At 42.5% G+C, this 20,941-nt stretch overlaps 1 protein-coding gene across 2 annotated transcripts in view; it reads right to left on the bottom strand.

Moving 5' to 3' along the window:
- The window catches only part of LOC139449453 (C2 domain-containing protein 3-like), a 101,700-nt gene that overhangs the window by 61,680 nt on the left and 19,079 nt on the right, over positions 1-20,941 (bottom strand). For both annotated transcript variants that reach the window (XM_071230854.1, XM_071230855.1), the window contains exons 5-16: positions 19,739-20,116; positions 19,253-19,436; positions 18,088-18,244; positions 17,650-17,775; positions 16,412-16,507; positions 12,628-12,943; positions 12,263-12,470; positions 7,540-7,655; positions 6,912-7,030; positions 4,481-4,642; positions 3,893-4,079; positions 118-317 (exon numbers count right to left, since the gene is read on the bottom strand). In XM_071230854.1, coding sequence (XP_071086955.1) covers positions 118-317; positions 3,893-4,079; positions 4,481-4,642; positions 6,912-7,030; positions 7,540-7,655; positions 12,263-12,470; positions 12,628-12,943; positions 16,412-16,507; positions 17,650-17,775; positions 18,088-18,244; positions 19,253-19,436; positions 19,739-20,116 — 2,249 coding nt within the window. The remainder of the gene's footprint in view (positions 1-117; positions 318-3,892; positions 4,080-4,480; positions 4,643-6,911; positions 7,031-7,539; positions 7,656-12,262; positions 12,471-12,627; positions 12,944-16,411; positions 16,508-17,649; positions 17,776-18,087; positions 18,245-19,252; positions 19,437-19,738; positions 20,117-20,941) is intronic.

Here is a 20,941-nt window from a genome sequence, read left to right as displayed (position 1 = left end):
AATGGGTGGAAGTGGCACACTACTAAAGTCCATTATTATTATTATTATTATTATTATTATCACTTTCTAAAATGTAATTCAGATGGAACTGGTGCTGGTGGAAGAAAGAGGTCTCACTTCTGGTTGGTTGTTGGTGTTGGGTTGACTGACAGCTTGAGATGGGACGGAGTGGAGTTGATGTAGGTGGTTGACTGATGATGTTTGAGCAATGCTGGAGGTATTGTCGTTGAAGTGTTGTGAAACATGATTGGATGACTGAGCTTGTAATGAAGGCATTGGTTGGCTATCTTGAGAAGACAATAGATGAGCAGGAAAATCTGAAAAAAACAAATGTCCCTTTTGTGATTACTTCAATAAAATCAACATATACATTAAAAGCTAAATATGTCACTAAGTGTAAATATAAAGTATACGGGGAATATTTATCTGTATATGTGTGACCTTGACATTTGACACTAATCCCACACAAAACATTACGCCTTTGAAATGATGAATTAATCCCTTAGAAAACGCAAATAGCAAGGTCACCAGATAAAGACCACACAGCATGTTATTAGATAGACCACACAGAAAGTTATCAGACAGAGACCACACAACATGTTATCAGACAGAGACCACACAGCATGTCATCAGATAGAGACCACACACGTTATCATTTAGAGACCTCACAGCATGTCATCAGATAGAGACCACACACGTTATCATTTAGAGACCTCACAGCATGTTATCAGATAGATACCACACAGCATATCAGCTAGAGCATATTATCATATAGACCAAAAAGCATGTTATCAGATAGAGACCACACAGTATGTTATCAGATAGATGCCACAACATGTCATCATATAGAGACCTCGCAGCATGTTATCAGATAGAGACCTCACAGCATATCAGCTAGAGCATATTATCATATAGACCAAAAAGCATGTTATCAGATAGAGACCACACAGTATATTATCAGATAGAGACCACAACATGTCATCATAAAGAGACCTCACAGCATGTTATCAGATAGAGACCACACAGCATGTCATCAGATAGAGACCACACACGTTATCATTTAGAGACCTCACAGCATGTTATCAGATAGATACCACACAGCATATCAGCTAGAGCATATTATCATATAGACCAAAAAGCATGTTATCAGATAGAGACCACACAGTATGTTATCAGATAGATGCCACAACATGTCATCATATAGAGACCTCGCAGCATGTTATTAGATAGAGACCTCACAGCATATCAGCTAGAGCATATTATCATATAGACCAAAAAGCATGTTATCAGATAGAGACCACACAGTATGTTATCAGATAGAGATCACACAGTATGTTATCAGATAGAGACCACAACATGTCATCATAAAGAGACCTCACAGCATGTTATCAGATAGAGAGAGACCACACAGCATATCAGCTAGAGCATGTTTTCAAATAGAGACCACACAGTATGTTATCAGATAGACCACACAGCATGTTATCAGATTGACCACAGCATGTTATCAGATAGAGACCACACAGTATGTTATCAGATAGAGACCACACAGAATGTTATCAGATAGACCACATTGCATATCAGCTAGAGCATGTTATCAGATAAAGACCACACAGCATGTTATCAGATAGAGACCACACAGCATATCAGCTAGAGCATGTTATCAGATAGAGACCACACAGTATGTTATCAGATAGACCACACAGCATGTTATCAGATTGACCACAGCATGTTATCAGATAGAAACCACAACATGTCATCATATAGAGACCTTACAACATGATATCAGATAGAGACCACACAGCCAATCAGCTAGAGCATGTTATCAAATAGAGACCACACAGCAGGGGTCCGGAAACCGTCATATGTGCCGGACATGTCCGATTGAGAATCTCAAATGTCCGTTTAAAATATTGCTTACCAGACATTTAAATTTTTCTGTCCGGACATTTTAAAAAGTATAGTCCGGACATTCTTAAATTTTGATCGGACGTGATCAACAGTTAGGACTGAGCAGTTTCTGTCTGCAGTTGTAACACAATGAAGATTATCTACACTGACAGGCTTTATTTGTTTTGATTGCTGTAAATACATTGTACCTACATGATAGTCCAATCGGTCTATCACTGTAATAGGCAATAAACTGAGTTGACACTGAATAATCGAGGATTAATTACTGAGAACATCTTGTTAATTTGAGTAAAATGTGTTTACAACTGTACATAAATACCTTGCATCATCGATGTACCTCATTATCCTCACAATGCTACGATACGTAACCTTAGACAAGAAGCGAAAGCGTGACGACAGCCAGTCGACCGATGCAAATCAGTCGAGCGGATCTGCCAAACCCTCAAAGTCTGAATGATAATTTTGTAAGTGATGGCTAATGACTTTCACTTGGTTGACTTACAATGAGGATTTGCAGATCTTATTGTTTTCAGTAGCTAGTCGTATACTGAATCTTGATTGACCGCCATTTTGCTTTCTGTGACGATCGATATCAAATTTTGTTATGGTCAATAATTAAGAACAGATGAAAAAGGTATTCAAATAACAATTGCTATCAACGATATTTTAGTATTTATGATTATATTATCTGTCTTGTTTTCCATATATATCTAAAATGATATTATTTGTTATTAATTGTCCGGTGAAATAAACAATTCAAATTGAAACAATTCATAATTCATCATATTATGAATACGTAACAACTTGTAATGTGTGTGTAAAAAGTCGTACTAAAATACGCTATTTGCAGGGGGCGTGGCCTAAATGCAAATGTCCGATTGGGATTTTAAATTTTCCGGACCCCTGCCACACAGCATGTGATCAGATAGAGACCACACAGTATGTTATCAGATAGACCACACAGCATGTTATCAAATAGACCACACAGCATATGATCAGATAGAGACCTTACAGCATGTTATCAGATAGAGACCTTACAGCATGATATCAGATAGACACCACAGAGTATGTTATGAGATAGACCACACAGCATGTGATCAGATAGAGACCACAACATGTTTTCATATAGAGACCTTACAGCAGGTTATCAGATAGAGACCACACAGCATGTTATCAGATAGACACCACACAGTTTGTTATCAGCTAGAGACCACACAGTATGTTATTAGATAGAGACCACACAGCATGTTATGAGATAGACCACACAGTATGTTATCAGATAGAGACCACACAGCATGTTATGAGATAGACCACACAGCATACCAGCTAGAGCATGTTATTAGATAGAGAACACACAGTATGTTATCAGCTAGAGACCTCACAGCATGTTATTAGATAGAGACCACACAGCATGTTATCAGATAGAGACCACAGAGTATGTTATGAGATAGACCACACAGCATATGATCAGATAGAGACCACGTTTTCATACAGAGGCCTTACAGCAGGTTATCAGATAGAGACCACACAGCATGTTATCAGATAGAGATCACACAGTTTGTTATCAGCTAGAGACCACACAGTATGTTATGAGATAGACCACACAGCATGTTATGAGATAGACCACACAGTATGTTATCAGATAGAGACCACACAGCATGTTATCAAATAGAGACCTCACAGTATGTTATCAGATAGAGACCACACAGTTTGTTATCAGCTAGAGACCACACAGTATGTTATTAGATAGAGACCACACAGCATGTTATGAGATAGACCACACAGTATGTTATCAGATAGAGACCACACAGCATGTTATGAGATAGACCACACAGCAAGTTATCAGATAGAGACCTCACAGTATGTTATCAGATAGAGACTGTACCAAACATAATTCACACTTGCTATGATAGGCAAGACCTGAGAAGTTACTGTGGCCACAAGCTGTGGTCAAGTCTCCTTGTCCCCGGGGATGACACCTCACCTGCATGTCTGGTCTGCACCACAAATGGTGGAGGAGGCAGAGAGTTGAGGCTGCCAGCTGTCTGAGAAGAGGGAGGAGCAGGTTCGGGAATGGGGACAATCTTGGCCCTGCCACTCATCTCCACAAGCTTGGTCTTAGCCAGAGCTGTGGCAAACTCGCGGTGGTCCGATGCTAACTCAACCACCGTCTGGAATTGAAGTGATACAGAGTCTTTGAAGGCATTTAGAAGGTTTATTATACATACACAACGCTTCATCAGGGGACAGATCATAAGATAAGTATAACGATGAAATGTTCAGCAACATAAATATACGAGTCTAAGTTTCAAAGTCTCTGCTCCAAAATGTATCTTTCTATCAAGATTAATGGTCAATATTTCAAGACACATCTTGTTTCTCCTGTACTGTCAGAAAAAAGGAATTGCTCATGTACAAATATTCTGCATGAACTAAATGCAGTGAAAGCTTGTTGTCAAGACCTTGACTATCTCTAGAAGATGATGTAACTCTATGGCCTCATTTAATCCTTATCGACATAATGGTCTGACTCTGCTTGAATTGGTATATTCACTGTATATTGATATTTCACCTTGAGATGTCCGAAGACTCCACACAGACTGTTGTGGCGGAGTGAGGAGTTGAGGGACGTGTTTCTGCTGGACTCCCTGACCTCAAGCTGCCGGTCACTGCACAGACTATCCGACTTGAGGATGGACTTGAGGGACACTCCACACGACCCCACAGGTGCCGGCTAGCCGGACAGTCAGACATGTCAATCAATTGTCAAACAAACAAGTGAGTGAGCTAATGAGTATATGTTGTGATGGGGAGCACTGACACACCATCAACCAGATCACATCTTTCCACACCATGGGGTACAGTCACACACCATCAACCAGGTCACATCTATCCACACCATGGGGTACAGTCACATACCATCAACCAGATCACATCTATCCACATCATGGGGTACAGTCACACACCATCAACCAGGTCACATCTATCCACACCATGGGGTAGTCACACACCATCAACCAGATCACATCTATCCACACCATGGGGTACAGTCACACACCACCAACCAGGTCACATCTTTCCACATCATGGGGTACAGTCACACACCATCAAGCAGATCACATCTATCCACACCATGGGGTACAGTCACACACCATCAACCAGATCACATCTATCCGAACCATGGAGTATAGTCACACACCATCAACCAGGTCACATCTATCCACACCATGGGGTACAGTCACACACCATCAAGCTGATCACATCTATCCGAACCATGGAGTATAGTCACACACCATCAACCAGGTCACATCTATCCACACCATGGGGTAGTCACACACCATCAACCAGATCACATCTATCCACACCATGGGGTACAGTCACACACCATCAACCAGATCACATCTATCCACACCATGGGGTACAGTCACACACCATCAACCAGATCACATCTATCCACACCATGGAGTACAGTCACACACCATCAACCAGGTCACATCTATCCACACCATGGGGTACAGTCACACACCATCAACCAGATAACATCTTTCCACACCATGGAGTACAGTCACACACTATCAACCAGATCATATCTATCCACACCATGGGGTACAGTCACACACTATCAACCAGATCACATCTATCCACACCATGGGGTAGTCACACACCATCAACCAGATCACATCTATCCACACCATGGGGTACAGTCACACACCATCAACCAGATCACATCTATCCACACCATTGGGTACCGTCACACACCATCAACCAGATCACATCTATCCACACCATGGGGTACAGTCACACACCATCAACCAGATCACATCTATCCACACCACGGGGTACAGTCACACACCATCAACCAGATCACATCTATCCACACCATGGGGTAGTCACACACCATCAACCAGATCACATCTATCCACACCATGGGGTACAGTCACACACCATCAACCAGATCACATCTATCCACACCATTGGGTACCGTCACACACCATCAACCAGGTCACATCTATCCACACCATGGTGTAGTCACACACAATCAACCAGATCACATCTATCCACACCATGGAGTACAGTCACACACCATCAACCAGATCACATCTATCCACACCATGGGGTACAGTCACACACCATCAACCAGGTCACATCTATCCACACCATGGTGTAGTCACACACAATCAACCAGATCACATCTATCCACACCATGGTGTAGTCACACACCATCAACCAGATCACATCTTTCCACACCATGGGGTACAGTCACACACCATCAACCAGATCACATCTTTCCACAGCAGTGGGTACAGTCACACACCATCAACCAGATCACATCTATCCACACCATGGGGTACAGTCACAAACCTACAACCAGATTAAATCTATCCACACCGTGGGGTACAGTCACACACCATCAACCAGATCTCATCTTTCCACAGAAGTGGGTACAGTCACACACCATCAACCAGGTCACATCTATCCACACCATGGGGTACAGTCACACACCATCAAGCAGATCACATCTATCCACACCATGGGGTACAGTCACACACCATCAAGCAGATCACATCTATCCACACCATGGGGTACAGTCACACACCATCAACCAGATCACATCTATCCACACCATGGGGTACAGTCACACACCATCAACCAGATCACATCTATCCACACCATGGGGTACAATCACACAACATCAAGCAGATCACATCTTTCCACACCATGGGGTACAGTCACACACCATCAACCAGATCACATCTATCCACACCATGGGGTACAGTCACACACCACCAACCAGGTCACATCTATCCACACCATGGAGTACAGTCACATACCATCAACCAGGTCACATCTTTCCACACCATTGGGTACAGTCACACACCATCAATAAGGTCACACAGGCTGATCAATCAATATAATCTTCATTGACTTAACACTGGGTTCCAGTCAGTTATCAATCTTATTCACTTATTGAGGAGATAAAAAGGTTTAAGTGAGAAACTTACAATCTTCTGTCCTGCCTCTCTGGAGAAGACTTTAAACACAAGGGCAGATTTCCACCATTTCTCAATGGAGCTGCCATCAAACATGATGGGAAAAACTGACCGGTGACTGAATGTCACCACTGAAACATAGAGCACAGAACTGTTGACTTCCACGTCATGATGTACATGACATGAGCTTGTCTGGACCAGGCCACCAAGTCACTAGGACCAAATCAATGAGCCTGATCAACCGAGCCAATTTACCAACAAGTGTTGGGCATCTAACCCACTCTTTCTCGGTATCCCTACAGGGACCACATGCATGGAATTTCAGTTTCGTAAATCAACTTTTTGAGTCCCATTGCTGTAAATGAAAATGATAGTTTTAATCGGATAACCATAAAGGTCATAGTATTAAACATGCCATTCAAAGTGTCCACATCTTCATAAATTACTGATCTTATCATACAGATTAATGGGGACAAGACAGATCACAGGTAGTTAAAGTCACAAAGTGAGAAGAGTCAGAGGAACACCCCAAGGTCAAGGTGAGAAACAATGAGATGTGGAGTTCGGGATAAAGGGTTAATTGGAAAGGCAGTGTCACACTAGATGCCGGTCTAAAACAATTGGACAAAAGTGCCTGTACCGTTATTTTTTATGTTCTTTGAAGCCACTCTCATGACCTCTGTTGCCATCGTATTGGGTGAGTATTTGTCTCTGGAGGTCGCCACGACTGGAAACTGATATTCTATGAAGTAGGTGCTGGAACATGAGAAGAAACCTATGTCATCCATCTAACACCATGTAGACATCAAACATGGTTCTACACTGGTGTGACCAATAATCCATACACATATCACTGAGGAAAACAAGGTGTGTGTGTGTGTGTGTGTGTGTGTGTGTGTGTGTGTGTGTGTGTGTGTGTGTGTGTGTGTGTGTGTGTGTGTGTGTGTGTGTCCATGTGTGTGTCTGTGCACCTGTGTGTGTCCGTCTGTGTCTGTGTGTCTGTCTGTGTGTCTGTGTATGTGTGTCTGTTTGTGTATATGTGTTGGGAGGAAGGTGGCAAAAGTAATAATATATTCAGAAAATATCCAAATACAAGCATGTCCAACCAACTGGGATTGAAATAAGACCGGCTTGTGATATTGAAAATATCCTTTTTTCCTTATTCTTTGATCCTGGTGTGGAAACGTCCAAGAAAAAAAATTCCAGCTAAAAAAACCCAACTCACCCCAACACACACCATACATCACTATAGTTAACACAGTAATCATGGATCACACACACCATACATCACTATAGTTAACACAGTAATCATGGGTCACACACACCATACATCACTATAGTTACCACAGTAATCATGGGTCACACACACCACACATCACTATAGTTAACACAGTAATCATGGGTCACACACCATACATCACTATAGTTAACACAGTAATCATGGGTCACACACCATACATCACTATAGTTAACACAGTAATCATGGGTCACACACCATACATCACTATAGTTACCATAGTAATCATGGGTCACACACCATACATCACTATAGTTAACACAGTAATCATGGATCACACACACCATACATCACTATAGTTACCACAGTAATCATGGGTCACACACACCATACATCACTATAGTTACCACAGTAATCATGGGTCACACACACCATACATCACTATAGTTACCACAGTAATCATGGGTCACACACACCATACATCACTATAGTTACCATAGTAATCATGGGTCACACACCATACATCACTATAGTTACCACAGTAATCATGGGTCACACACACCATACATCACTATAGTTAACACAGTAATCATGGATCACACACACCATACATCACTATAGTTACCACAGTAATCATGGGTCACACACACCATACATCACTATAGTTACCACAGTAATCATGGGTCACACACACCATACATCACTATAGTTACCACAGTAATCATGGGTCACACACACCATACATCACTATAGTTACCACTGTAATCATGGGTCACACACCATACATCACTATAGTTACCACAGTAATCATGGGTCACACACACCATACATCACTATAGTTAACACAGTAATCATGGGTCACACACCATACATCACTATAGTTAACACAGTAATCATGGATCACACACGCCATACATCACTATAGTTACCACAGTAATCATGGATCACACACACCATACATCACTATAGTTACCACAGTAATCATGGGTCACACACACCATACATCACTATAGTTACCACAGTAATCATGGGTCACACACCATACATCACTATAGTTACCACAGTAATCATGGGTCACACACCATACATCACTATAGTTACCACAGTAATCATGGGTCACACACACCATACATCACTATAGTTACCACAGTAATCATGGGTCACACACACCATACATCACTATAGTTACCACAGTAATCATGGGTCACACACACCATACATCACTATAGTTACCACAGTAATCATGGGTCACACACACCACACATCACTATAGTTACCACAGTAATCATGGGTCACACACCACTGCAATCTCATGTGATGCCATCCCTTTCTAGAGCATACTGGCTGTGGGCCATGTGATGCCACCCGGTGTGATGATGCCCCTTGCGATCCATCACCTGACATACCCTGAACCCTCATTCCCTTTCTAGAGCATACAGGCTGTGGGGCATGTGATGTGGGGATGGTTGGGTAGACGTATATACCATATTTTCTTGAGCATAGTGCACACTTTTTTCTCCAAAAAATACAGCTGTGTAGAAGGGGGTGCGCATTATACACTCATTAATCAGTTTTGATGTTTTTTTCCCACCAACGGAAATCAATCATGTAATGACACACTCTGGCTATAAAAAGTGTTCTTTGTATATCTGGACTTATGTTTGTAACTTATTTCATAAATTTTATTAAAAATTCCTTAATATAGTTTTAATCAATTTCGGCGAAATCATGTGTGAAGCGAACGGAAGATCGGACAACTCACAGTTATTAACAGCAACCACGAATAGATTACCGCTACTGACGCCGCATATTTGTTATAGTTTGACGATTCAACATGATGTCAACATGTAGTTCTCGTGATCACGTGCGCGGGAGCCTTGACGGTGACTGGTCAAACTGGTTCCAAATAATAATCAGCAATAGTGATCAGCTGCTTCGCTTTGGGTTATAATTATTTTAAATATATTTAGTAAAAACTGCAACTAAACTAAAAAGATATTGGAATATATTATTCCTGAAAAAATTATAATTTCAGATACAATTTTTGCATTAAAACCCTGTAAAGTTATATCATTGAGTGTGTCTTGACCAAATCACCGGTAGATTCCAAGAAAATGTGTGTACAGCTGATTGCTGTTTTCGGCTTAGTTACTGAGAAAATACGCAAGGTAATCTTAATCCCTCGATGTAAAACAATGCCAAGCAGAAAAAAAAAATACAATTTAAACAGTAAATCAACATGTCTGGTAATTTTTTTATCTCTAATTTCAAATTTGTACTGACCAAGTTTCTCATCACCCGTCCGTTTACCGGAATTTCCTGAAGGGGTACTGTGTAAATTTTTTTCTGCGCATAGTATTCGAATTATTTGTTTACAAAATACTGAATCCGCTAGAGGGGGGTGCGCATTATACTCGAGTGCACACTATACTCAAGAAAATACGGTAGCGTGTGAGATACCCTAGTCTGTGTTGGACCTCAACCGTGAGAGGTACACGAGGAAGCTGGATCTAAACATGATTAAATTCAAGGATTGTCACAAAGCTTAGTTGTAGAATTAGAAATTGTGTAAGGCTTGCTTCTGAAAACCTCTTTGTGCTACTAAGACAGATACAGCATGACCGGGTAATCAAGCAGGATGCCGATCCAAGGACAGCCTACTCAGCCCCAACTTTAACCTCACCCCATAAAAGAGGAAGTGTTCTGTTACAAACACCTCTTCCTTGGGCAGTAGGTTCTACAAGATAGACCTCACACATCAATAAGACGTAAGGTGGACCAGCTTGGCATCTCTTTTTATACTGCGTCAAAGCTAGCAATCACAACCACAGAGATTGAGTATGCTGAGAACGAGAGGAGGAAACGATTGACAATATTTGATCAACTATTGAGACACCACATGCCCAAGACATGCCCACCACATGCAGGCAGAAGATCAGGACACCATTTAAACAAATGGCCACACTGGATGGTGACTTCTATGACGTCGACTGATGTCTCACCAGACAAGAGTATATACCCTACTCCTCGGAACTTGTCTGGGAACCTGATAAATGAATAAGAAACAATAAAACATCTTCAAGTATTTATTGCTATATATATATATATATATATATATATATATATATATATATATATAGGGAAGTGCACATGGGACTTGCACGCTTGGTATCCTCATCTGTGCTGACGGGCTGTTGTAGGTTGCTGGGCCAAGACAAGAGAACCAAAGTGATGAAGACCTTGGACATCGCCAGCTGAGACGTCATAAAGATAGGGGGAACCAAACCCTGTGTCCAACCTCCAGAAACATCCCTCCATGATGACTGATTGAGTGCAGTTGCTGTGCAACGCCAAGGTGGAAGCCACTGCCCGTGTCCCATTGATAATGGGATTAATAAAGGCTTGTGTGAATGATGTAAGGCCTGAGAGGCCTTGAGGTAGATAGATCCTCAAGGCTCAAACTGCACAGAGCAAGAGGTCTTAAACATCATCGGTCTCAACTGCAAGGACAGCAGTGGGAGTGTAAAGAGTTGATCTTGTTGCCCAGGGAGCTGGTTCTTAGCTATAAAGTCCCTTGACCATGGTGCTGTGGTTGAAACCAAACTTTATTGACATCTAAGGCATGGATTTCACTGATGCGGGCTGCTGTAGCCAGGACAAGGTGAAAATACGTCTTGAACAGAACATGTTCAAAGTCCTCGTCGGAAGATAAGTGACAGAGGATCATGAGGAGATCAAACTGTCAACCACATGTACTGTCTGTCCTATCCATCAGGCAATAAGACAGAGAATGAGGGTGAAGGAATGACAGAGGAATGCATTGGTGCATGACTCATGATTACAGTGGAGAATATAGTGACAAATAGGATGTGTTTGGGCGAGTTGTTTCTTTGAAGCTAGAAACTAGGATGTTTCCACAACCGGATCGGAGAAATGCATATTTTGAGAAAGAATAAGTTTAAAACTAGGTGAAATTACCCTAGGACCAAGTATATAAGTCAATGATATACCTACTGTACACAATCTATCAGTGGTAACATCTCCCCACCAAAACCTGAAACACTTACAACTGATGTCTGTTTTGTTGAAGTAAGCTCCAATAAACATATAGTTCAATAAGTTTTACCAAGGTTTTTTTGACTTGCTGGTTGGTCTTGGCGGTTTTCCTTTTCGTTTGCCTTTGTTTGCCTTGGTGCTGTGGTTGCTGACCAGTGACGTGTCCTGATCTGTGTGCAAGGTTAGCGAGTACACACTAACCCGTGCCACATGGACTCGGCCAAGCAGCGTTAGCCTCTCCACACTCAGACCATCCACTGTCTTGGACCTGGGATTGTCTGCAAGGAGAAGAAATGCTCCAGTCTTATAATAACGTGGCATCAGAATACTTAGATGAAATTCAACATATTTTATTCAATATTGACACTCTTCTTCCATCATGTCTATTGTCTCATACAACTCGCATCACAGTTGCCAGATGCTTGCTTAGCTTACCTTGAACAGGCTCATCGACATCCGATGGCGTCATGTCAAAGGACACACGCGATACCTCCGACCTCGGAGTACTTGGAACATCATTGTCACTTGCATCACTAGCACTACTGGCTCTCTGTCTCAACTTAGCAGAGGTTCTTGTTCTTGATCTGGAACGTGACGATGACCTTGACCTCTGAACCTTACAACCTTTGTTTTTTCCCCTTGTTCTTAGTTTCTTTCTTGTTTTGGAGGTGGACCGCTTTGGTTTCTTCTTCTCTTCTTCTGGAAACTGAAGTGAGAGGCTGGACAGGGACGATCTTCTCGATGGAGGCCTCTGTAATTACAAAGCAACAATGAACACCAGGCTACATGTTTGTTTATTGTGTCAAGCTGCACTCAGCAATATCCCAGCTATACGATGGTATGTAGGTAAAAAAGTCTGGACCAGACAATCCAGTTCCCACGTTCTCAAGTGGCCACACAACCTGAAAACCTCTTGATGACTTATTTTATTACATGCATTTGGTATAGGCCAACCCCTCACAAAACATTCTGTAATTGTCATGAATCGATGCTGCAAAGTCCTTTATTCACTTGTCAGTACTGAAATCAAAGTAACTTTCAAGACAAAAATTCAAAATAGTGTCACAGCACAGTAGCTCACCTGGATACCGCCAAAAGTATTAACAAGTACAAAACAAATATCTAAATTTCCACAATGTTTCCAAATCTGCAAGAAGGAATTCTGAATATTGCTGCAATGCACAAGTTACATGTACAAGTTACATGCACAAGTTACATGCACAAGTTAATGTACAAGTTACATGCACAAGTTAATGTACAAGTTACATGCACAAGTTACATGTACAAGTTACATGTACAAGTTACATGCACAAGTTACATGCACAAGTTACATGCACAAGTTAATGTACAAGTTACATGCACAAGTAACATGTACAAGTTACATGCACAAGTTACATGCACAAGTTAATGTACAAGTTACATGCACAAGTTACATGTACAAGTTACATGTACAAGTTACATGCACAAGTTACATGCACAAGTTAATGTACAAGTTACATGCACAAGTTACATGTACAAGTTACATGCACAAGTTACATGCACAAGTTACATGCACAAGTTAATGTACAAGTTACATGCACAAGTAACATGCACAAGTTACATGCACAAGTTACATGCACAAGTTACATGCACAAGTAACATGCACAAGTTGCATGTACAAGTTACATGCACAAGTTACATGCACAAGTAACATGCACAAGTTGCATGTACAAGTTACATGCACAAGTTACATGCACAAGTAACATGCACAAGTTACATGCACAAGTTACATGCACAAGTAACATGTACAAGTTACATGCACAAGTTACATGTACAAGTTACATGTACAAGTTACATGCACAAGTTAATGTACAAGTTACATGCACAAGTAACATGTACTAGTTAATGTACAAGTTACAGGCACAAGTTACATGTACAAGTTACATGCACAAGTTACATGCACAAGTTACATGCACAAGTTACATGCACAAGTTACATGTACAAGTTACATGTACAAGTTACATGCACAAGTTAATGTACAAGTTACATGCACAAGTAACATGTACAAGTTAATGTACAAGTTACATGCACAAGTTACATGCACAAGTTAATGTACAAGTTACATGCACAAGTTACATGTACAAGTTACATGCACAAGTTACATGCACAAGTTACATGCACAAGTTACATGTACTTTACATCACAGCTACCATGATGGCCATTTTCAAAATCAGATTCAAAGCTCTTGAACAAACAAGCAGGGGTAGGTCCAGCTTAACTGGTCCCGAGGTCTGTAGGAACAAACTCAGGTGTGATCACTGGTGGGACAAGCAGGGGTAGGTCCAGTTTAACTGGTCCCGAGGTTTGTATGGACAAACTCAGGTGTGATCACTGGTGGGACAAGCAGGGGTAGGTCCAGTTTAACTGGTCCCGAGGTCTGTATGGACAAACTCAGGTGTGATCATTGGTGGGAACAAGCAGGGGTAGGTCCAGCCTAACTGGTCCCGAGGTTTGTAAGGACAAACTCAGGTGTGATCATTGGTGGGAACAAGCAGGGGTAGGTCCAGTTTAACTGGTCCCGAGGTCTGTAGGAACAAACTCAGGTGTGATCATTTGTGGGAACAAGCAGGGGTAGGTCCAGCTTAACTGGTCCCGAGGTCTGTATGGACAAACTCAGGTGTGATCATTGGTGGGACAAGCAGGGGAAAGTCCAGTTTAACTGGTCCTGAGGTTTGTATGGACAAACTCAGGTGTGATCATTGGTGGGAACAAGCAGGGGAAAGTCCAGTTTAACTGGTCCTGAGGTCTGTATGGACAAACTCAGGTGTGATCACTGGTGGGACAAGCAGGGGTAGGTCCAGTTTAACTGGTCCCGAGGTCTGTATGGACAAACTCAGGTGTGATCATTGGTGGGAACAAGCAGGGGTAGGTCCAGCTCAACTGGTCCCGAGGTCTGTAGGAACAAACTCAGGTGTGATCATTGGTGGGAACAAGCAGGGGTAGGTCCAGTTTAACTGGTCCCGAGGTTTGTATGGACAAACTCAGGTGTGATCATTGGTGGGAACAAGCAGGGGTAGGTCCAGTTTAACTGGTCCCGAGGTTTGTATGGACAAACTCAGGTGTGATCATTGGTGGGAACAAGCAGGGGTAGGTCCAGCTTAACTGGTCCCGAGGTTTGTAAGGACAAACTCAGGTGTGATCATTGGTGGGAACAAGCAGGGGAAAGTCCAGTTTAACTGGTCCCGAGGTTTGTATGGACAAACTCAGGTGTGATCATTGGTGGGACAAGCAGGGGTAGGTCCAGCTCAGCTGGTCCCGAGGTTTGTATGGACAAACTCAGGTGTGATCATTGGTGAGAACAAGCAGGGGTAGGTCCAGTTTAACTGGTCCCGAGGTCTGTATGGACAAACTCAGGTGTGATCATTGGTGGGAACAAGCAGGGGTAGGTCCAGTTTAACTGGTCCCGAGGTCTGTATGGACAAACTCAGGTGTGATCATTGGTGGGAACAAGCAGGGGTAGGTCCAGTTTAACTGGTCCCGAGGTTTGTATGGACAAACTCAGGTGTGATCATTGGTGGGAACAAGCAGGGGTAGGTCCAGTTTAACTGGTCCCGAGGTCTGTATGGACAAACTCAGGTGTGATCATTGGTGGGAACAAGCAGGGGTAGGTCCAGTTTAACTGGTCCCGAGGTCTGTATGGACAAACTCAGGTGTGATCATTGGTGGGAACAAGCAGGGGTAGGTCCAGCTTAACTGGTCCCGAGGTTTGTAAGGACAAACTCAGGTGTGATCATTGGTGGGAACAAGCAGGGGAAAGTCCAGTTTAACTGGTCCCGAGGTTTGTATGGACAAACTCAGGTGTGATCATTGGTGGGAAAAAGCAGGTGGGAGGTCCAGCTTAACTGGTCCCGAGGTTTGTATGGACAAACTCAGGTGTGATCATTGGTGGGACAAGCAGGGGTAGGTCCAGCTCAGCTGGTCCCGAGGTCTGTAGGGACAAACTCAGGTGGTGTGATCATTGGTGAGAACAAGCAGGGGGAGGTCCAGCTTAACTGGTCCTGAGGTTTTTAGGGACAAACTCAGGTGTGATCATTGGTGGGGACAAGCAGGGGGAGGTCCAGCCTAACTGGTCCCGAGGTTTGTAGGGAGACGATGTTTATGACAGATACCAGACAAACAGATCATTGTATGATGCAGTGTATTGTATGGATAGGACTGAAGGCTGGAGCAATGTACACACCACATTGGCAGGGTCCTCCATTGAGACAGTACTGGTGTTGACAGACTTGTCTCTCTCGTCCCCACTCATCTCGCTCAGAACGCTGCCGTCACTCTCCTGCAAACATGAAGTTAGTGTCAAATTCTAAACCACTGCTTGCAGTTAGAAAACAGATGACAATCTAATGATGTTGTTTGTTTGATATTTAATGACGCACTCTGCAATATTTCAGCTATGACAGCGGATTGTAAATAATCAAATCCAGGGATGTGAGCAGGGTTTCCCGAAAAAAGAGGAAAAGTCTAGGGGGGTCTAAGTTAAATCAGTACCTTTAAAAAATCGGGCATATCTTGCGCGCACCTGGCTACCCGCCACGTCTGGAAGCAATACTGCCATAAACTTCAACCCCCATCCCCCAGACACAAGGACAACTGTCACAAGTGTCCAATGTCTGACCCTTTCCCCATGTTGAAGCATATTGAAAAAAACTTACCTTGTACTTACCTTTTGATGAAAAAACAAAACTCCATTGCAAACATAAGACATTAATACAAGATATATCCCAATGTTATGGGGTTTTGGACGCTGAAGAAATATTCATAGTTTTCTCGCTAATCACATGAACTGTAAAACATCTCATTCACTTACAGGCTAAAAGACAACTTTATCTTAAAAACAAGCCATCAGCTGACTCTGAGTATTTATTATTTCTGTGTGACGCCACACCCCACGTTATAGTGCAAGTATTCGTGACAGAAAACGTATGATGTCCGAAAACCTATGCTGGTGAAAGCTCTGATCGAAAACAGGACAATCCGCGACGCTTGTCCAGTTTTCGATCATATTTTTCGGAGTGTTTTTTTTTTTTTAAATATTAAATTTTTACCATTTGTTTACGCGGAAGATAATTTTTTCCGAGAACAACTGTTTTAAAAAACGTGATTTTCCGCATTTCCTCGGAGATTTCACATCCCTGCAAATCTACCATCAAACCAGACAATCCAGTGATAGATATCGTGAGCATGATCTATGCCATTAGGGTGAGATGACACACCAGCCAGCCAGCAAGTCAAAGCATGACCACCCGATCCATTTGGTCAACCATTACACAACAAGATCAGGACTGGAACAGAACTCCATAGCTGAGCTTGATTTATTACAGTTTCTAAATGTATGTAAGTGTCTTGGGCAGCAGTGTCTCGTGGGCAGCAGTGTTTCATGGGCAGCAGTGTTGTGGGCAGCAGTGTTGAGGTGCTCACCGAGTGTCTGTAGAACAGTTCCTGCAGGATGTTGTCCTCCTGAACTGGGTCTCCGGTCTCGCTCAGGTCAGCGGGGTCACTCGACACACTCGTCCCTGGGCTGCCTCCGTTCAGAAGTTGAAACATCTACAACACAAATAATACCAGTCTCCACATCAGTCAACATCCGAGAATTCAGAAAGGGTGATAATGAACATAATCTAAATGATACCATTATCAAGTTTTAAGATCTTAACCTTATAGATTAAATATTCATAAAAAGTGTTTCTTCTCAACCTTCAACACTTCATCTTAGTCAATGATATCTGTTTAGCAATGAATATACTATGCATAAAAAGTAGTTCGTATTATGTGTTGAATTGGCCTCACAAGGTGTGACACTGAGTGGATGTGTCACTGGTTGGGTGTGTCACTGGGTGGGGGTATCAAAACTCTCACCTTGAAATCATTTTTATGCAATGGAGAGCCAACGACCATGTCAACAGTTTTAGAATTAATGTCACTGGCCATCATGTCATCAGTCGCCATGGCAACACTAGCTGCATCTTTCTCAGCACGGAGAATTTCCTTCAGCAAACTTCCAGTAGAGCTGCTCCTGTAAATCAAGCATTGGACACATCAAATATTCATTACACTTGCCATTAAGCTTTGCCCACTTCAATAATAAATCATACCTGCCATCAAGCACTCCACACTTCAAAAACCCATTATACCTGCCATCAAGCATTAGGCATTTCAGTAATTAATTATACTTGTCATCAAGCATTCCACACTTCAATAATCCATTATGCTTGACATCAAGCATTGGGCACTTCAATAATTCATCAAACCTGCCATCAAGCATTCCACACTTCAATAAAACATTATACTTGACATCAAGCATTGGACAGTTCAATAATCCATCAAACCTGCCATCAACTTTTGCATGGAATGCATGCTTTTCTGTAGCAGGTGAGTTTTTGTGACTCAATTCCATATATGTACTACGATATTGAAAACCAAACTTTACTTCACAGGAACTTTTGTTGTTGAGTATACTTGCCATCAAGCATTGGGCGCTTCAATAATCCATCAAAGCTGCCATCAAGCATTCAACACTTCAATAATCCATCATACCTGCCATCAAGCATTCACACTTCAATAATCCATCAAAGCTGCCATCAAGCATTCACACTTCAATAATCCATCATACCTGCCATCAAGCATTCACACTTCAATAACCCATTATACTTGCCATGAAGCATTCCACACTTCAATAATCCATCATTCTTTCCATCAAGCATTCATACTTCAATAATCGATCATACTTGCCATGAAGCATTCCACACTTCAATAATCCATTATACTTGCCATGAAGCATTCCACACTTCAATAATCCATCATACTTGCCATCAAGCATTCCACACTTCAATAATCGATCATACTTACCATCAAGCATTGTACATTTCAATAATCCATCATACTTGATTTCAAGCATTGTACAATTCAATAATCCACTTTATCAAGCATTGCTCACTTCAATTATACTTGCCATCAAGCATTGGACACTTCAATTATAACTGATGATGTCCTGTTTTCACCGTGACATAACTGAGACACTGACCTGTTTATTGACTTGGTCTCTGGGACTACTATGTCCTGTGGCCTGATTCCGGCTGCAACCATCTTGTGGTGGTCCTGGCAGTCAACGGACGACACCGCCATCGCATCCCGTAGCTTCTTGCCCCGCTCCAGCAGCACAGACAGCACATTGCTGGAAGGGGCACCTGCCGAGGTAACAGCAGCGCCTGCATTGCATCAAGGTATCAAGAAAAAAGATTTGACAAAAAAAATATTTTTTAGAGTAAAATATCATTTATACTTATCCTGACTCGTACTTATTGCTTATTTCATCTCATTTCTGAAAGGTAGTGGAAATTGCGGTTAATGGTCTACACCCATCCCTGACACTTGAAAAAAGGCAGACTCCTCACAATAAACATATAAGTGTGCAACCGATATAACAACATTGCATGTCAGTCAACAATGCTAAACAAGCAAAGCCACTAATCTTGTCCCAGAAGACAATGAACTGCTAGTCCACGCCTACCTGGCCTGCTTGTGACACGGCTGTGTGTTGGAGACAGAGACTTCAGCTGGGTCCCCTGACTCTCGCTGGTGGTGACCACTTGACCGCCTGCAGTGATGGACACTGTGCTGCCTTCCTGCACAGGCTGGGTGTCCACTGCGTCGTATCGCAGTCTCTGCTTCACATCAGCAGCATACGGAAGAGACAAGCCATTCTCCTTCTTCCGACCATCAGCATCTAGGTGGGAGGCAGGGGAGACAAACGGGTCCTCCTGAGGCATGACAGGCTGACTGAAGTGTGGGCGTGGCTGGTAGCGGTGGGGGTAGGTGGACTCCTGCGTTGTATGGGTTTCCAAACTGATGTCTGAGGTGGGGATGGAGCCCATGCTGTCATATGACACTGAAACAGTGGAGAACACTTCATAGTAAATCACGGCACTTCTGCATAGATGGGAGCTTTTCTTGGTCTAAATTAAACTTACTGAGTGAGTGAACATCAGACATAGAAACGTGCATGCTACAATGGCCATTATTTAATTGTCCTTAATGATATCTATTTTGCATCCAAAGGGAAGTACAAATTATTTGTGTGATTCACATTTTTAGGACATAATTTTATGTGTCAGGCTAAACCCTGATAACTGATCCCTACCTAACATCAGTCATCCCCACAGTAAACATGTCCCTGATAGTAGCACCTGTCCATAGTAGCACCTGCCCATAGTTGCACCTGTCCATAGCAGCACCTCCCCATAGTTGCACCTGTCTACAGTAGCATCTTCCCATAGTAGCACTTTCCCATTGTAGCACCTTCCCATAGTAGCACCTTCCTAAAGTAGCACCTTCCCACAGTACCACCTTCCCATAGTAGTACTTACCCATAGTAGCACCTCACCATAGTAGCACTTCCCCATAGTAGCACCTGCCCATAGTTGCTCCTGTCCATAGCAGCACCTCCCCATAGTTGCACCTGTCTACAGTAGCATCTTCCCATAGTAGCACTTTCCCATTGTAGCACCTTCCCATAGTAGCACCTTCCTAAAGTAGCACCTTCCCACAGTACCACCTTCCCATAGTAGTACTTACCCATAGTAGCACCTCACCATAGTAGCACTTCCCCATAGTAGCACCTGCCCATAGTTGCTCCTGTCCATAGTAGCACCTGCCTATGGTAGAACCTTCCCATATAGCACCTGTCCACAGTAGTACCTCCCCATAGTAGCAC

This window comes from Haliotis cracherodii, unplaced genomic scaffold (assembly GCF_022045235.1).
Source record: "Haliotis cracherodii isolate W230 unplaced genomic scaffold, xgHalCrac1.p SCAF_8, whole genome shotgun sequence".
Taxonomy (NCBI): Eukaryota; Metazoa; Mollusca; class Gastropoda; order Lepetellida; family Haliotidae; genus Haliotis; species Haliotis cracherodii.
The sequence above is the reverse complement of the archived record's forward strand: the minus strand, read 5'-3'. Positions and strand labels throughout refer to the sequence as shown.